Here is a 16,554-nt window from a genome sequence, read left to right on the forward strand (position 1 = left end):
ATTAAAGTCCCACAGCGTTGTTAATCCTGCACAATTCCATGAACTGCTAACAAAAAAAACAAGGTCTAGAAAAAGTGCTGGATTCCTGTTTTGAAATAGTTTCGCTATTATACCCAGTGTGATGCTATTGTGGTTTGCATAATATCTTCCGTCCCACATCTCCTCACATGGCATTCATAGTCATTGCACGCCATCAGCTGCTTAGGTTTGCTCAAAATGATCCTGTTTATATCAATAAGGACCAGATTGCCAAAGCTATTTGTTCCAAATCGTCATTAGCGCAGTTATAAAATGAATAAGAGATCGATCCCCATGAAGTTGTTGTTGTTTCTACCTTTGGACAGATTTTTAATTTGCGATTGCAAGATTAGAGAAATGTCAGTTAAAAAAAAAAAAAAAACACACACATTGCAAAACGATTGAAAAATGTGTTTGTGTCAGCTCCTTCCTGCTTTGTTAATAGTGTCCTATTGTTTCTGTAGTACATAGCTGATGATCTGTTCTTTTGAGGCATTGCCTGTCTCTTTGTTCTTGGGTAAAGAAGAATTTTAAAACGCTATTGAGTTACTGGTCTAAGAGAGCTACGTGCAGACAGAGCGGGCTCTCGTTTCTGAGCGAGCGGCTCTCACAAACACTGTCACCTTTCACTCTGACGGTGAATTCGAGGGCACAGTGTGGACAGCGATTTAAAAATCAAAACTGTTTTTAAATATCTCCCCTGTGAACGAAGGCATTGCTGTTTCATTTGCTTTATTTCAGCACCATGGCATATTAGTCTCATACCTTACTGTTTATGGTACCCTTTGGAAGATCAATTGAGATTCATCTTGCCCACACAGCTATGGGACTCTAGTGAAAGCTTATTATAAAAAGAAATAAATACTGGAGTAAGAATGGTGGCATACATCACACACATGTAAAGGGACAGGAAGCATAATAAAGACAGTGTCATTTTTATTCTCTTTAACTTGCTTAGTGACATTAAGAAAACCTGGAGAAAAAGAAAGTGTTTCTACCTGAAAGGATTGTGGGCTACACCAAGGTACTTTTTCATGTAAACGCAGATTGCAAAAAGAGACCTTTGTGTCTGGCAAGATGTTTATGGCCCTTTTGTTTGAAGACATTCCTGTTGGACTGATAACTGGGTTTTCCCTTGGCTATCATTTAGTTGTTGACTTGTGGGTGTTTCTTAGACAAAACTGCATTATTGTGATTCAGACAGAGGGTTCACCTGTAGAATAAGAAATCAGATGATGAGTCAAACTAATCAGTAATGTAACTCTTGGGAATAGACAGGGTAACTACACATTACGTAACACTGAAAACGGGTGTAGCGGCACGCGAGCGGAATTGTCGTTACACCAAAAAATTACCCACAGGACAAGGGGCTAACATTAAATGAGTGTTTTAGTTGTGTTGGTGCCACCCATGAAGAAATAAAGCTGGGGGTTTCAATCCGTTTGAATGGCTCTTGAGTTCTGTAACGTCTCACTGAGCTCCCCAATACAGTTCTTTTGATTTAGAAGCAGAGTCTGCCATTCAAGTCTATTAATGGGATTTGAAGGGACTGCAATGCTAATAAATGAAAGCTGTGTTTAATGAGCACGCACATGCTGAGGCGGAGTCTCTGGCAGTGTCTTTTCCCAGCTCTCGTGAAAACACAACAAACCAAATCAGAGTTGACGGCGAGGGGATAGTTAGTGATGTAACAGCGTAACTATGCCAGACAGAATGACATCATCGCTGGAATCAACACAAACCCGAATCCATGTGCGCGCCGGGGAACACATGGGCTTGGGATCAAAGATGTGAGGGGCCCTTTGCCAGCTTGTAGTGGGGGGTGGGGTTCATTTCTTTCCAAAATAAAGTAATACGGGAAAAGGCTAGGAATTTCCCATGGAAAAAGAACAGAAAGGGAGAGACAAGGGGAGTGCTGAATCCAAATTTATAACTGCTGTTTCCTAAGATGAATGGAATGGGGTGTGGTGAGGTGAGGTGAGGTGGGGTGGGGTGGGGTGGGGTGGGGTGGGGTAGGGGGAGAATCTTCAGCCTTATTCATTGTGACCGTAATCAACTTGCAACAGGGAGATGCAGCACTGATATATTGCACACATCTGTGTCAGAGAACAGACGTTCACCAAGGAACCCATCGATTCCCCTTCCAAACATTTCTACCCTTGTATTTGTGTCACAAAGCAATCTTTCTTTGCATATAAGTCTACATCCAGTCACTTTCAACTAAAACCTTTGATTTAAGACCACTTTCCCTGACCCTAAATGTGTACCCTGCAGTCCCTTCTGACAGGTCCCGTCTCACCTACAATAATACATGAGAACAGCCTGCAAACATTGCTCACGTTGATAGCATTATACATGCATCATTTACATTGACAAATAACAAACAGGCATGTAGGGGGGAACACATATTAGGTCGGCCAGGGTGTCCTCCGCTCACCGCGCACCAGCGACCCCTGTAGTCTGGCCGGGCGCCTGCGGGCTTGCCTGTAAGCTGCCCGAGAACTGCATTGTCCTCCGACGCTGTAGCTCTGAGGTGGCTGCATGGTGAGCCTGCAGTGTGTAAAGAAGCGGGCGGCTGACAGCACAAGCTTCGGAGGACAGCGTGTGTTCATCTTCACCCCTCCCGAGTCAGCGCAGGGGTGGTGAGCGGACCTAAAAATAATTGGACATTCTAAATTGGGAGAAAATAATAAAGATAATTGGCGACGACTAAATTTATAAAACAAAAAAAAGCAAAGAATGTTAATCACAACACCACCTCCGGCTGATGAGAAAAATAAGGAACATAATCAAATATCGGAAAGTATTAGCTTTCCATGAATTGCAGTTTCCTTACCGGCTTTACCCATTCCCCTCCAAAAATATTCTCAGCAAACTGGTTTCTGAAATGCATTGTTCACTGTTGACTCATTTTCTCTTCCTCCTATCTATACTTATTTATAGATGCAGCCCCTCAGTGATGGAGATTTGATCATTTGATCCTAATTACACTGGTTTAAATAAATCTACAATAAGAAGAGATTTGGGACTCCCATTACTATATACCCTGTGTTAAAGTATTTCAACATATTGTTCCCAGTGATCAAATACATTTTTTTTTTTGGTAGAATACAATGTAGCTGCCTTGCATGGTGATTCCAGGGTCTTGGATGTTCAAAGCAAACTGAACCCACAGGATTGACCAGGTGTTCCTTTGTAAAAGCATTGCTAAGTGTTAGCAGATCAGATCAAATGCAATGCAAACATTGCAAAGCATCATCTCAAAAGAGAAAGGTTATGCATAGTTAAGCAAACGCACAGCAGCACAGGAAACATCAAGTTTACTGTGTACTGTAAATATACCATGCTAAACATCTATAAGGCAAGATAAAGATGAAATAGGTACCTAATTATTATTATTTATTTCTTAGCAGACGCCCTTATCGAGGGCGACTTACAATTGTTACAAGATATCACATTATTTTTACATACAATTACCCATTTATACAGTTGGGTTTTTACTGGAGCAATCTAGGTAAAGTACCTTGCTCAAGGGTACAGCAGCAGTGCCCCCCACCTGGGATTGAACCCACGACCCTCCAGTCAAGAGTGCAGAGCCCTAACCACTACTCCACCTGCTACCTAAAACAAGATATTTCTCAAATCCATATGCAGGAGCATATTTAACACAAATGTATTTAAGTGTAAAACTTGTGTGTGTTTACCGTCCTTGGATGCAAAGTGCAATGAGCAGGAAGCAGCCATTCTGAATATGCATCCTTGTTATCTTTGGGACTGCACCCAAAGCAGGAACTTTCTTTTGTTTAAATGCAAGTCATGCCCCTTTACTGGAAGACTTCATTTAGACTTCGCCTGCCAGTTTGCAGGAAAATGTTATTAAAATATAACTCTAAAAACCACAACAGACTTGGGGGTCAATTACAAGTGTGACAGTGCAATTCAGAATTAATTACAATTACAATGCAATCTTAATGAACCTGGGCACTCCTGCGTAATTGTAATTATTTCATTGATTTTCAATTACGCATTTGTTTGTCATTCGACTATTATTGTATTTTCAACCACTTTTAGTGACCCCGTTTGTTTGGGGGGGGGAAGGTTCTGTAGTGTGTTTGTGGCTTGTTATTTATAATACACAGTTCATATGTGCAGTTGTTTGTGTTACCTTTTCGTGTCATTGCAGTGACCAGTAAGGAAGTGCTTACAGGAAGAGGATAGAGTTAGCAGAAGCACTTTGCTTCCACTCCAGGTTCACATTTACTCAAGGCAATTCAACCACAGGATATTACACAAAATCAGAAACGCCCGGACGCACAGAATGACAGCTTGGGTCAATGGAAAAGAACTGAACTGGGAAACTGGTGCTTCAAATCCAACGGATTAAGAAACCTACAAAAATAACAGACTTGTGAGCAAAAAGATATTGCGTGTGGTACATGATTTACATGACATCTGACAAGCAGACAATGCTGATGAAGGCACTGAGGGCATATTCTTCAATTTCATTCTGTGTCGACCAACTGACTTCTTAAGCCACAGCGTTCACCACCTGTTATTGAGGTGAAGTATAATTGAGTTCAGTATTTGAATTCTACTGCACACAGTTCTGGTTCTTAAACAATATTAGAAGAAACAGAGTATGGGTGTTTACTGAGCCACAGAACAACATTGTTCTTCAATAGGATCCACTGTACAGAATGCCCTTTATTAACATGCTAGCAAGCATCAAAAGCTCTAGGCGGAGCTGTCAGCAATCCAAACTAGTGTACCTTGCTCTGTGGTATGCGGTGTGTTACAGTAAACAGTGTCATCTTTTTGAGAAAACTGTTCGTCAGGGTTTGAGAAGCAGCCAATAAACCAGTTTTGGCTCCTGTTTGAAAACTATAACCAAGGCTTCAGTCATCGGCTGATTGATTAACTGCAGCTGTAATGTAACACTGAGTCAGATAGCAATCCAACAGCAAGGCAGAGTTTATTCCATACATATTACCCAAACAAAAACAAGAGACTCAGACACTGATAATGCCAGTCAGTTGTGTAAGCCACACCAAATAGCTGGGTGTTGGAATGAGTGTAATATAACCACAAACCTTGTGTCTTCAGTACACCGGATAAGCAGGTGCACAGCTTGGATTGGGGTGTCACTGCGCTTAAATCATGATTGTGAGAGATCTTATTTATGTGAGTGAATCAGAGCACTTTTAAAAGCATACATCAGCCAAACACAATACATACAATAACCCATGGATTGGCACAGTTTTGTACAGATTATAAACAGAGCACATTAGTTACAGCGATGTCAAATGAACCAGTGCTCTGTATTGACAACAGATGATCCCGTGATGGAGGGCTGGAGGGATCGCAGACAGGCAAGTCCAATGAGACACAACGTCCCTGAGTGTGCAGTAACAGGACAGGGCATGTCCAGCTGCTTTCCACAGAGAAACCCTGTTTGGACAGCCAGATCCTCGCTGCTCCCTCTCTGCAGAGGTATAGTTCCCCATGCTGAATAGTTTGACAGATTCCTCATCTCTTTTCAGAGCGCAGTCTTCAGTTGGCTATTTTTTCTTATACTGCAAAAGACAAAACGATGAAAAAGTGACGCTGCGTTGGCTTAAGACAAAGTGTGCCACTCTGATCTCTCTCTCTGTGGCAACAGCAGGCAGTGCCTAACAAAGAAATGCAATGCAGGGCATCCACTCTGTACATGCTGCCAATCAGTGCACGTGACTGTATTTGGAAGGGGGGGGGGGGGGCGATTTTAGAAAAGAAATCCACCTACAAGGCTTTAATATGCTCTTCTATGAGTTTCACAAATTGCAACTTAGCACGCTGTTGTACAGCAATGCAGACTTACAAACGGCCCCCATTAGCACTCCCCAGCATGGGTGTATATATGAAACAAAAAGGAGTGCCTTCATTTTCACAGAAAACAGAGTACTCTCAAGTACAAGCGTGACCGCCTAGCTGCAGGATTATAAAAGTCTTAAAACTTTCGGAGTACTCCTTTCGAACAGTCGTGAGTCAAGTATTAGGCGATTCGTCTGATGCACCGAAACCATGAAATAATTAGGCTAAAAGCAGGTATGATTAAAAAAACAAAAACATGCCTTTCCTCTAAATGTGCCACAATTTTGCAACGGCTTGCCTGGTGAGTCAAAGCATTCATGTGCGGTTTATTACATCATTTAGAACGATGTGTATTTTAAGATCAAGCTACCCCTGCCTTGTCCAACAGCCTGTCTGGTGAGTCAAAGCATTCAACGTAAGGTTCATTACATTATTTAAAACGATGTGCATTTTAAGATCAAACTGCCCTTACCTTATCCATTATCCAGTCCGCATCCTCAATGGCTCTTTTAATGATTTGCTGTATTCTCTGAGGATCGTCTTCATCTCCATGAGCTTTGTAACTCTGTGGAATTAAAGGATACTTTACACACTCAATCGTACATGGGCAGCAGTGTGGAGTAGTGGTTAGGGCTCTGGATTCTTGACCAGAGGGTTGTGGGTTCAATCCCCAGTGGGGGACACTGCTGTTGTACCCTTGAGCAAGGTACTTTACCTAGATTGCTCCAGTAAAAACCCAACTGTATAAATGGGTAATTGTATGTAAAAATAATGTGATATCTGTAAAATAATGTATAATGTGATATCTTGTAACAATTGTAAGTCGCCCTGGATAAGGGTGTCTGCTAAGAAATAAATAATAATACAGTTAACATATAGATATGAAAAAGACAAGCAGATCAACGTTTCAGCCAATATTTTTTTTTTTTTTTTGCCGCAGCAATTTCTAGCATTCAAAAATGTTGGAGATACCCTTTATAAAAACACACCCCTGAAGAGGTCTGGCTGGTCAGCCCTCACCTGTCTCGCTGCATGCTTGTAATGCTGCTGCATGCTTGCTGATGGAAGCTGTCTGCAGCAGCGCAGCAGGTAGCGGTAGAGCTGCAGAGGGGTCCGCACCATCTCAGCCCCAGGCAAGGGAGGCATCCCCCTAAACCAGACGGACCAGGGAACCAGCACACCCGTTCAGCTGTTCAAACACACACCCACACATACTGTTTAAAGAGCAGGCAGTTTCCAATGGCATCATGGTTTTTTTTTTACATGTTACTACTGCGCTTGCAATCCTTCTGAATCCAATTAGTGCCTGATCAATAAATCCATTGTTGAAAGAAGAGATTACAAACATGTGCAGCGGGTCCAGTATGTTGATTTTGAACATTATGCCAAGGACAGTATAAAGAAGGACAGGACAAGCCACCGCGCTAGCCCATCATTCAGTGCGTGTTATCACTACAGGTGCCATTGTTGGAGCCCGCTCAAGAGTTGGAGGGTGTGAATGTGCTGAAACTTATGTTTTTGGCTTTTTTTTTAAGGATGTAAATTAAAATTATAACTGAACTTTCATCCACGTGGAGTTGCCGATTTTTCTGTACGTTATTATTATTGCACTGGCTGTCTGTTAGGAGCAGGGCTGGTTTTAAAATCTTCTTGTTGACCTATAAAGCCTTGAATGGTCTGGCTCCAAGTTACATTTCAGCGCTCTGCAGCTCCTGGACTGTTAAGAGTCTCTATAACCAGACTCTGCTCTGTGGGTGAGCGGGCATTTTGCAGTTACGCACCCAGGCTCATTCACTGAAGCATCTTTCATAAAAGACACACATATGCGTGATATTGTGTTCAACAATAGACATAACTGTTTAAAATCACAAGTATTAAACTTCACCGAAATTGTTTAATTTCTGCTGCACTCATTTTCCTTATGCGGAAGTCTGTGCTGGCAGAGCAAACAAGGGTAGAGGTCAACATCCATTTTATTATGAAACTGTTTAAGAATTGAAACATACTGTATGTATCTGATTACTGGTGCCATGGCAGCTTATTTTTTTTTTTTTATAATAACAGGTTAATACAACATACCTTTTAGTCATTTGTAATGATAGTTTTAGTAACTGTAATTTCAATGACATTTGTAAGCAATGACTGTTGGGAGTTTCAGTATGTATGTCATTAAAAAAAAAAACAGTAACAGGAGTAGGCGGCGATTTTGTGTTATTCACACGCGTCTTCGGAAGAAAAGCGTCACGTGTAGTCGGCACGCATGCCTAGTTTGTCTTATGATTTTGCTCTGAACACACAGTTTACAGTACATCCTTCATTACTGTTCAATAACTGAACTGCAGGTCTATTATACAAAATGTTTATCAGTGTCAGCGAGAACTATTTTTACAATCCTCAGCACAGTCTTCTGCTCCGCTGCAGTACAGACTACAGTAGTAAATGCACCATTAGCAGCACAACGTTCTCCGAGTTTCAAAAACACAGTGTCAAACAATTTAAAATACCAAATCAATACGGTTAGACAATATATTGCACGTTATTACAGTACTTCCGTTGCAATTGTGCTGGAGACGGTATTTGTCACCTATTGTTGTTCCAAATACTGCCAGGAAACCATATGTATTTGGCACAAACAAATACCGATCATGTTACTTTGGTGTGTACTTTAAATATATCGTTGACGCTAAAATATTAACGTTGTTGTGTGCGACTCCATACCGACTGCACTGCGAAATCATCGGAGCAGTCGCCATTTTAGATGAAATTCTATATTAATAACTAAGCTTATTATTATTTTTATTTTTTTTGCATGAAACAAATTTGTTGCAGGGCTGCACCGACTTCGGGGGTGTCGTTTGTTTGTAGCTTATTGAGAACACACCCGAGTTTGTCTAAATATCATGGCTGGCTATAGTCAGTCTGCACGCATCACTGGCTGCTGTTGCCCGAGCGCCGATAATATATCCCTGCACATTCTAAATATGATTTAGCATTGCCTCAATAGCTGTTAACATCAAAAACTGCAGTGCAATGTTCTGTGAAACGTACTTATCTATCTCACCCACTTGAGTCTCCCAGCACCACTTTGTCAAGGACGAGTTACACCGGCCCGGTTTTTGGGATGGAACCGCATAACAGTCTCGCGTTGTGATTGGTCCTTGTCTGGCGGTGGAAAATGACGTCACACGAGTGGGCAGGTATCTTACATTGTGATCGGTTAGAGGGAGAGAGATCTGTTTTCTATATTTCAATTCAAATATAATATGGTATTTTTGTACTTGCATAACAAACAATGGGTGGCTATTACTTTATATAAATTACTGTATCATGTTTTTTTCTTTCAAATCGCATACACAGTATCTATAATCGTTTTTGTGGTTACACTATTACAGTTTTGTTACAGGATACATCCGAAATGGCAAATGCAGACCAGCTCTAAGACTTTCCAAAAACTCAGACTGGAAACATTATTTCCCTGTTTGTGATAAAAGTATATTTATTTATGAGTATAGAGGTCACAAAAAACAAGAAATATCACACAAGATGTTGAGTAATTCAGTTTCGTTATTAAAAAAAAGAATCAATTTCCAAGTATTGGACTTTGACAAAACTTTGATAGCAAGATTTTTATTTTCTAAACTAGAATAAATAAATCACACACAGAAACAAAGAAAACTCAACTAATAATAATAATAATAATAATAATAATAATAATAATAATAATAATAATAATAACTACAGCTAAATAATGACTCTCCATCCTTTTACACACACACACACAAACACCCACAAACAAAGAAAACTCAACTAATAATAATAATAATAATAATAATAATAATAATAATAATAATAATAATAATAACTACAGCTAAATAATGACTCTCCATCCTTTTACATACACAAACACACACACACACAAACACACACAAACAAAGAAAACTCAACTAATAATAATAATAATAATAATAATAATAATAATAATAATAATAATAACTACAGCTAAATAATGACTGTATCAACTTGCGATCATAATCATTTTGAAACAATGCTGCCACGCCTGTTGCTCAATCTAACTCTGCTTTGGTTTCGCTATTTTATCATTATCATTTTTGTATTTATTTTTTGCTTCCTGGTCTTGAGAAATAATGTGATTTTTTTTTTTTTTTTACCTTTTACCTTTTACCTATCTGCTTTATAACAAAACAGGCCATTCACAATGTTTCAACAGGAGTCGCTAACTTAATAAAACCTCTCTAGATAACTGCTGAGATAAAGCTGTGTGAGAAGAGGACCACAAAGTCCCTCTTCCCTGTTCCTCTCCAAACACGTCAGGCCCACACCCAAGCATTACTCCTACAGGTTTTACGCATTTTCTGAAGCAATTACTTATCTCTCTGTTTTATTTTGCATGAACTGTGAATGCACACAGCTGTAATATACACTCCAGTCATGATTCATTCTTTATTTTATAACAGTGATTTGTCTTTGTAACAAATGATGCTGATCACATGTATAAGGCATGCATTCATGCACGCATGAACACGTCTCACAGTCCTGTGGAGAGAACATGAATGCATGTCTTATACATGTTATCAACATCATTGGTTACAAGGGAACATGGCATGAACAAGGGTAATTCAATCCATGAATTAACAGGGCTCAGCGGACGGAAGAAGGAAACCTTTTCTTTTATACCCTGGGTCTCTATAAAGAGCAATGCCAGTATGAGTCTCTATAAAGAGCCCTGTCAGTATGAGTCTCTATAAAGAGCCCTGCCAGTATGAGTCTCTATAAAGAGCCCTGCCAGTATGAGTCTCTATAAAGAGCAATGCCAGTATGAGTCTCTATAAATAGCCCTGGCAGTATAATAAGAATCAGTAACTCATCTACACAATGGAGCCTCATAATTATGCAGAGTCATGGCCGATAGTGACTTTGAACTGACTTCCTTGTGGAGCGCCGCAGAGTTCTTCTTAGAAAGCTTGTGGAGAGGCAGTTCAGGAACTGTGCCAGCTCTCTGTAGGACAGCCCAAAAGCCTCCCCCCCTGGGGGGGGCGGGGGGTCTCGGAGCACTGCGGATTGATCCTGCCTTGGAGGAGGAGGGCAAGAAGCCATCCCTGATCCCCCCGGGTCATGAACAGGTGCGGGGGTAGAAACTAAGGGCTAGATTTTCTTCTGCCCCTTAATAAGTCATGTTGAGAAATTTCAGCAGGTGCAGTTACAAGTGCGTTTCATTTTGTTTGTCTTTTAGGAATAGTTAAGTCATTCATTACCATAAAAGCACTGTGGAAAACTGGGCTGAAAAGTACTGTGGTGTCTGCCCAGTTTATTCTGACAAGAAAACAATACTGTTACAAAGCTAGTTACAGGAAATCAACTCATTGCTTCATATTCCTGTAATTCAGCTTGTGGGCTGTCTCTCGTTTGTTTTACAGCAACCATGCTTGTATTTCCTTGACATTTCATTACATAGGAAGAGAAGGAGAAAGAAAAGGCATGGTCCTTGTCTGACCTACACATTACAATTATGTATTGAAACCAGTGAAGTAGTCAAAGGCTCTTATGCAGTGTATTTACTGTCTAATCATGAAACAAACTCAATTCGTGATTTACAGAAGTGTGCAAAACAGAACTTGTACATTTATTCTCCATACAGGTTTACTTTGAGTAAACTGTCTTTTATGTCTTCCTAGTCCAGTGTGCTTGACCAGAGTAATGAATGGGCCCTGCAGTGGTTCTGTTAGCGAGTGAATGACCCAGTGACGGTACACTTCCCCCTCAGCTGCAGCCTGTAATACTCCTCCTCCACAGTGGTGTTGAAGGGCAGGATGATGTGAACCGAAGCTTTAGTCACGGGCCAACACTCTGCCCTTGATCCCTTGAAACATGGAGCTCGCTTGTTGCACAATTTAAACATGTCTACAAACCCACACACGCGTTGTAGAGTTGCAACGAGGCTTCAACATGAAACTGAATGAATTTAATCTTGTTACTTGGACAGAGACGTATGTAGGGAGTGAAGGGATGGATGGACAGACAGACAGACAGGCATACAGACAGACAGACAGACAGACGGACAGACGGAAGCACTCCACTCAGGGCAGTGTTGGCTGCATGCATGGGGCTTGTTGAGGATCACAGGTTTCATGCACACAGTGTGCCTACAAGTGCCTGTCTGTCTGTATCTACAAACAATGTACGTGTATATGTATCTATCCATCTATCTGTCCGTTTATAGACGTATTGCTTGGATTTGGAGTTTCGCTTTTAAATTCTGCTTTTCTGTGTTTGAACAAGAAATCCATTTCTACTGGAGCAACAGTGGCACCTGGTGACTGAGAGTTGTAATTACAGCTCAACAGGTAAGCTTCCTGTATGCTGACCACTATATCTTTACGGTTCATACGGCCTGACTGAAGAACAAGCTCTGTGGTCGAGACAAGTACGGGTCTTATGCTACTGTCAGTATTGTAGCGTGCACGGAGGAAGGCAGCAGCAGGGCTGGTAGGTGACGTAAGCACACGGAGACATGGGCCCGATATACGCTTCTTGCAAAAGAGCCGGCGCTGTGCTTTAGTGCGAGAGGTCCCGGGTTCGCGCCCGCCCTCGCCCTCTGTGATGCGCCTGCCTGCGTTCTCCGAGATCGCTACAGTATTATGAACTCATTATCAGTCGCTAGGGGGAGATTCATTACAAGTTCTGAATAATTAACAGCAGCATCAGCAATGAATGAATAACAGCGGCGACTAACTGAGGGGGTGGGTGCGATGTTTTTCAAAGCTGGGAGGCGCGTGGTCCTCAGTGGGTGGGGCACTGCGGGTTACCTGCCGGTGTCGGAGTGGGGGGGTCCGGGCTGGGCAGCAGGTGCAGACGCGTGGGGTCGGTGGGCGGAGCCGTAGTGAGGCAGCAGGGGCAGGATGACGTGCAGGCGAGGAGCTTGCTGCCTGTACGAGCAAACCAGACAGCCCTTGCTATGGTTTTAGCAAACTATGGGTAATGCAAAAAAAAATACTGTGGTAAAGTTAATGGTGTTTATGGTGGTGAAATTGCTGCAGCAATAAAACAACTGTTACTGCTTAGGAACTAAATAAGCAACGTATGAAAAAACTGCACACAGACAAACACTCTGCCTGGCCTATATGCATGCATATAGTTCTAGTGCATGTGTGCTTATGTAAGTTTCCATTTTCGTGCGTGTTCAGAATGGAGTGTGTGCTGATGCGGGACACAGAATGCTTTATTCTAGGTGTGAGTTCAGTACCGGGGTGCTGTCGGCTGCTCTAGCAATGGAAGTGATGGATTACTGCAGCTGGAATAATAAGGGATGCGCTTCACATGTCAGCCTATAGGTGGCAGTAATAAACAAGATGTGCAAAAAAAAAAAAAAAAAAAAAAAGTCGTGCACAGCAATACTTTATAGGCCTGTTAGATACACACCGACATTAAAAATTATTTTCTTTTTTTCCTTTAATAATAATTTATCAAATAATGTTAACGACTAATTTCTGATTTATCCCCGAAGCTAAGACGATGACTGATATAAGTAGATAGATAGACACTAACCTGGCTGCCCGGAGTATTTGCGTCGTATCTCACTACAGCAATGCTTTGATAAAGCTTTCTATCGCAAGTATATTAAATGCTACAAAATGGATCAGATCACAGCAAGACCCCTTTCACCATGAGTTCAGACGATAGCCTATTCCCAACACAGGAGCAGCAGAATCCTCAGGTGTAAAGGCTTGCTTCTTACAGATATGGGCAGTGTTATGCAGATAGTGACAGTCTGCTTTGATTTGTGATCAGAGGACCTCTGGTCTTCTCAAGCCCTGTTTAGCATTGATTAGAGTCGAGTTCAGAGGAAAACAAAGACATCAGTCATTTGAATTGTGTATTCAAACCCTTTCATGTGCTCCACACAGAGAGGAGGAGGAGACATTTCTAATGAAAAGATTTCATTTATTTAGAATTGTAGCTGAACATCCAATCGGCTGTCAATCTTTAAAAACTCATTGCTTTGCCAAACCTCTCTGTGCTTTACAATGCTTCCCTATGCTTTACCAGACCTCTCTGTGCTTTACAATGCTTCCCTATGCTTTACCAGACCTCTCTGTGCTTTACAATGCTTCCCTATGCTTTACCAGACCTCTCTCTGCTTTACAATGCTTACCCATGCTTTACCATGCTCTCTGTGCTTTACAATGCTTTACCAGACCTCTCTGTGCTTTACAATGCTTCCCTATGCTTTACCAGACCTCTCTGTGCTTTACAATGCTTCCTTATGCTTTACCAGACCTCTCTGTGCTTTACAATGCTTACCCATGCTTTACCATGCTCTCTGTGCTTTACAATGCTTACCTATGCTTTACCAGACCTCTCTGTGCTTTACAATGCTTCCCTATGCTTTACCACACCTCTCTGTGCTTTACAATGCTTCCCTATGCTTTACCAGACCTCTCTGTGCTTTACAATGCTTCCCTATGCTTTACCATTCCTCTCTGTGCTTTACAATGCTTCCCTATGCTTTACCATTCCTCTCTGTGCTTTACAATGCGTCCCTATGCTTTACCAGACCTCTCTGTGCTTTACAATGCTTCCCTATGCTTTACCAGACCTCTCTGTGCTTTACAATGCTTCCCCATGCTTTACCAGACCTCTCTGTGCTTTACAATGCTTACCCATGCTTTACCATGCTCTCACTATACTTACCCTTGCTCTGCTACACTATGGGAAGCCTTTAGGAGGGCTACACCATGTTTTGCACAGCTAACCGACGGTATGCATTAGTGCAGAGGTCGAAAAAGGAAACAGACACCTTGTACTTACTTATACTGCCCTGTGCATAAAAACATATTTTAATTGAAATATGATATGAAGATAATACAGATCATATGGTTTTTAAATCTCCATCTCTAACCCCACCCCCTAGAAGATTGGCAGGTCTGATTATTCTTGTTAACTTCTGTGTGAAATGTTGCTATGGGGTGTCACGGTGTGTATGAGCACAGTGCTGGCAGGGTGCTGCTGGGTGGATGGGCACCCTGGTAATTCCCTGTGCGGTGTAGGGTGTGCTGTGCTGAGCAGTGCAGTGAGGGGAGTGAGGGACGCCCGGCTGAGCTATGCTGTGCTGTGCTGAGCAGTGCAGTGAGGGGAGTGAGGGACGCCCTGCTGAGCTATGCTGTGCTGTGCTGAGCAGTGCAGTGAGGGGAGTGAGGGACGCCCTGCTGAGCTATGCTGTGCTGTGCTGAGCAGTGCAGTGAGGGGAGTGAGGGACGCCCTGCTGAGCTATGCTGTGCTGTGCTGAGCAGTGCAGTGAGGGGAGTGAGGGACTCCCTGCTGAGCTATGCTGTGCTGTGCTGAGCAGTGCAGTGAGGGGAGTGAGGGACGCCCTGCTGAGCTATGCTGTGCTGTGCTGAGCAGTGCAGTGAGGGGAGTGAGGGACGCCCGGCTGAGCTATGCTGTGGCTGCATCCTTCCTTAATCAAATATTTATTCCCTGACCTTTCCCCCCAGTCCAGCTACCTGCTGACTGCGGAAGATTATCTTGCACTCCAGCTCACATTTCCAACGCGTTTTAATACCACAATTAACCCTTTACTGGCAGAGTGCTGGAACAGAGACAGCGAATCACACTCTATAGGCTGAACCAGCACTACTGGAACGTGTACGTGCACCATTTATTTAGCATAATGTAATCCGATTCTAATATGCATGTTCCTAATGCGTATTAATGCTAAACAGGCATGTACGTGCGCCAGCAATTCTGGTTCCATTTTAAATGCAGCCGAGAACCAGGAAAAGTGAAAGTGAAATAAATAAAAAACAACAACCCGGGACCCTTCTGTGCTGCTCGTATCAGCGCGTCTGTCTGCCCGTTAAACTCTTCATTGTATTCATGTGCACGCACCGTTTCATTTGCAGGGGGTGTTGCAAACCCTGTTAATCTCCCTCGCTGTTTTTTTACGTTCACCCACAACACAGCCGAGAGATAAGCAAATAACGAAGTCTGGTGCTTCAGGAACTCCCCCAGTTTTTTTTTTTTTATTTTTGCTGTCATGCAACATTCTGAATTGCTGGTGTGTGTTTTGGTTTTACTTTGTCCCATATGGTGCTGGCACTAATATTAATACACTTTGTCGGAACTTGGTTGCATATGCCTACAACTAAAACAAACAAACACACTCACAAAGAACAAACCACAGCTCCTGTGATTCACTGCAGCAAGAGCAACTCTGGATCATTGTAAACACCGTGAAACTGTTTCCATTCTGGAGGTCTGTTCAGCATACACTGCGCTGGCAATATTAACTCACAAGCCCGGAGTACTGCACCGCCAGACTGTTCGATATTTGTATTTGATTAATTATGCTCTAACCGCCTCTGCAGGCAAAGTAAAGGCTATTATTATGCAAAACTATTCAAAGCTATAATCTGCATTTTGCATTTTAATCCTTTTGAAGTTCAGTTTTCATGAAGGCATCCAGCTCGGTCACCTCTCACAGGTGTCTCTCTCAATAACGTATGAATGCACTTTTCCATTTATACGCAGCACGCAGGGAAAAAGAGAGAGGGTCTCGATTTTAAAAACGGCTTTTTATTTGAAGTCTCAGACTTCGTAAAGGACACGCCTGGTTTGAATCGGAATCTGATACACCAAACAAAGGAAAGAAAAGCCATGGACTTGTAC

At 42.1% G+C, this 16,554-nt stretch overlaps 1 protein-coding gene across 3 annotated transcripts; it reads right to left on the minus strand.

Annotated features, from left to right (window-relative positions):
• Positions 1-4,965: 4,965 nt before the first annotated feature.
• LOC117429385 (LYR motif-containing protein 9-like) lies at positions 4,966-9,031 on the minus strand. Of its 3 annotated transcripts, none has more exons than XM_034048806.3 (4): positions 8,934-9,031; positions 6,889-7,057; positions 6,341-6,433; positions 4,966-5,591 (listed from the first exon to the last, which is right to left on the minus strand). In XM_034048806.3, the coding sequence occupies exons 2-4, from the start codon at positions 7,012-7,014 to the stop codon at positions 5,577-5,579; spliced, it is 234 nt and encodes a 77-aa protein (XP_033904697.2). In that variant the 5' UTR covers positions 7,015-7,057; positions 8,934-9,031; the 3' UTR covers positions 4,966-5,576. The 3 variants fall into 3 exon arrangements, with proteins under 3 accessions (XP_033904697.2, XP_033904696.2, XP_058857139.1); XM_034048805.3 differs by having other exon boundaries at positions 8,917-9,030; XM_059001156.1 differs by having other exon boundaries at positions 8,930-9,025.
• Positions 9,032-16,554: the final 7,523 nt, after the last annotated feature.

Source organism: Acipenser ruthenus, chromosome 26 (genome assembly GCF_902713425.1).
Source record: "Acipenser ruthenus chromosome 26, fAciRut3.2 maternal haplotype, whole genome shotgun sequence".
NCBI lineage: Eukaryota > Metazoa > Chordata > Actinopteri > Acipenseriformes > Acipenseridae > Acipenser > Acipenser ruthenus.

Excerpts from the sequence above, each read along its gene's own strand:
- LOC117429385 (XM_034048806.3), bottom strand. The coding sequence starts at position 7,014 with ATGCCTCCCTTGCCTGGGGCTGAGATGGTGCGGACCCCTCTGCAGCTC. Across the intron at positions 6,434-6,888 it reads ACAAGCATGCAGCGAGACAG|AGTTACAAAGCTCATGGAGA; the intron begins GTGAGGGCTGAC and ends TTAATTCCACAG.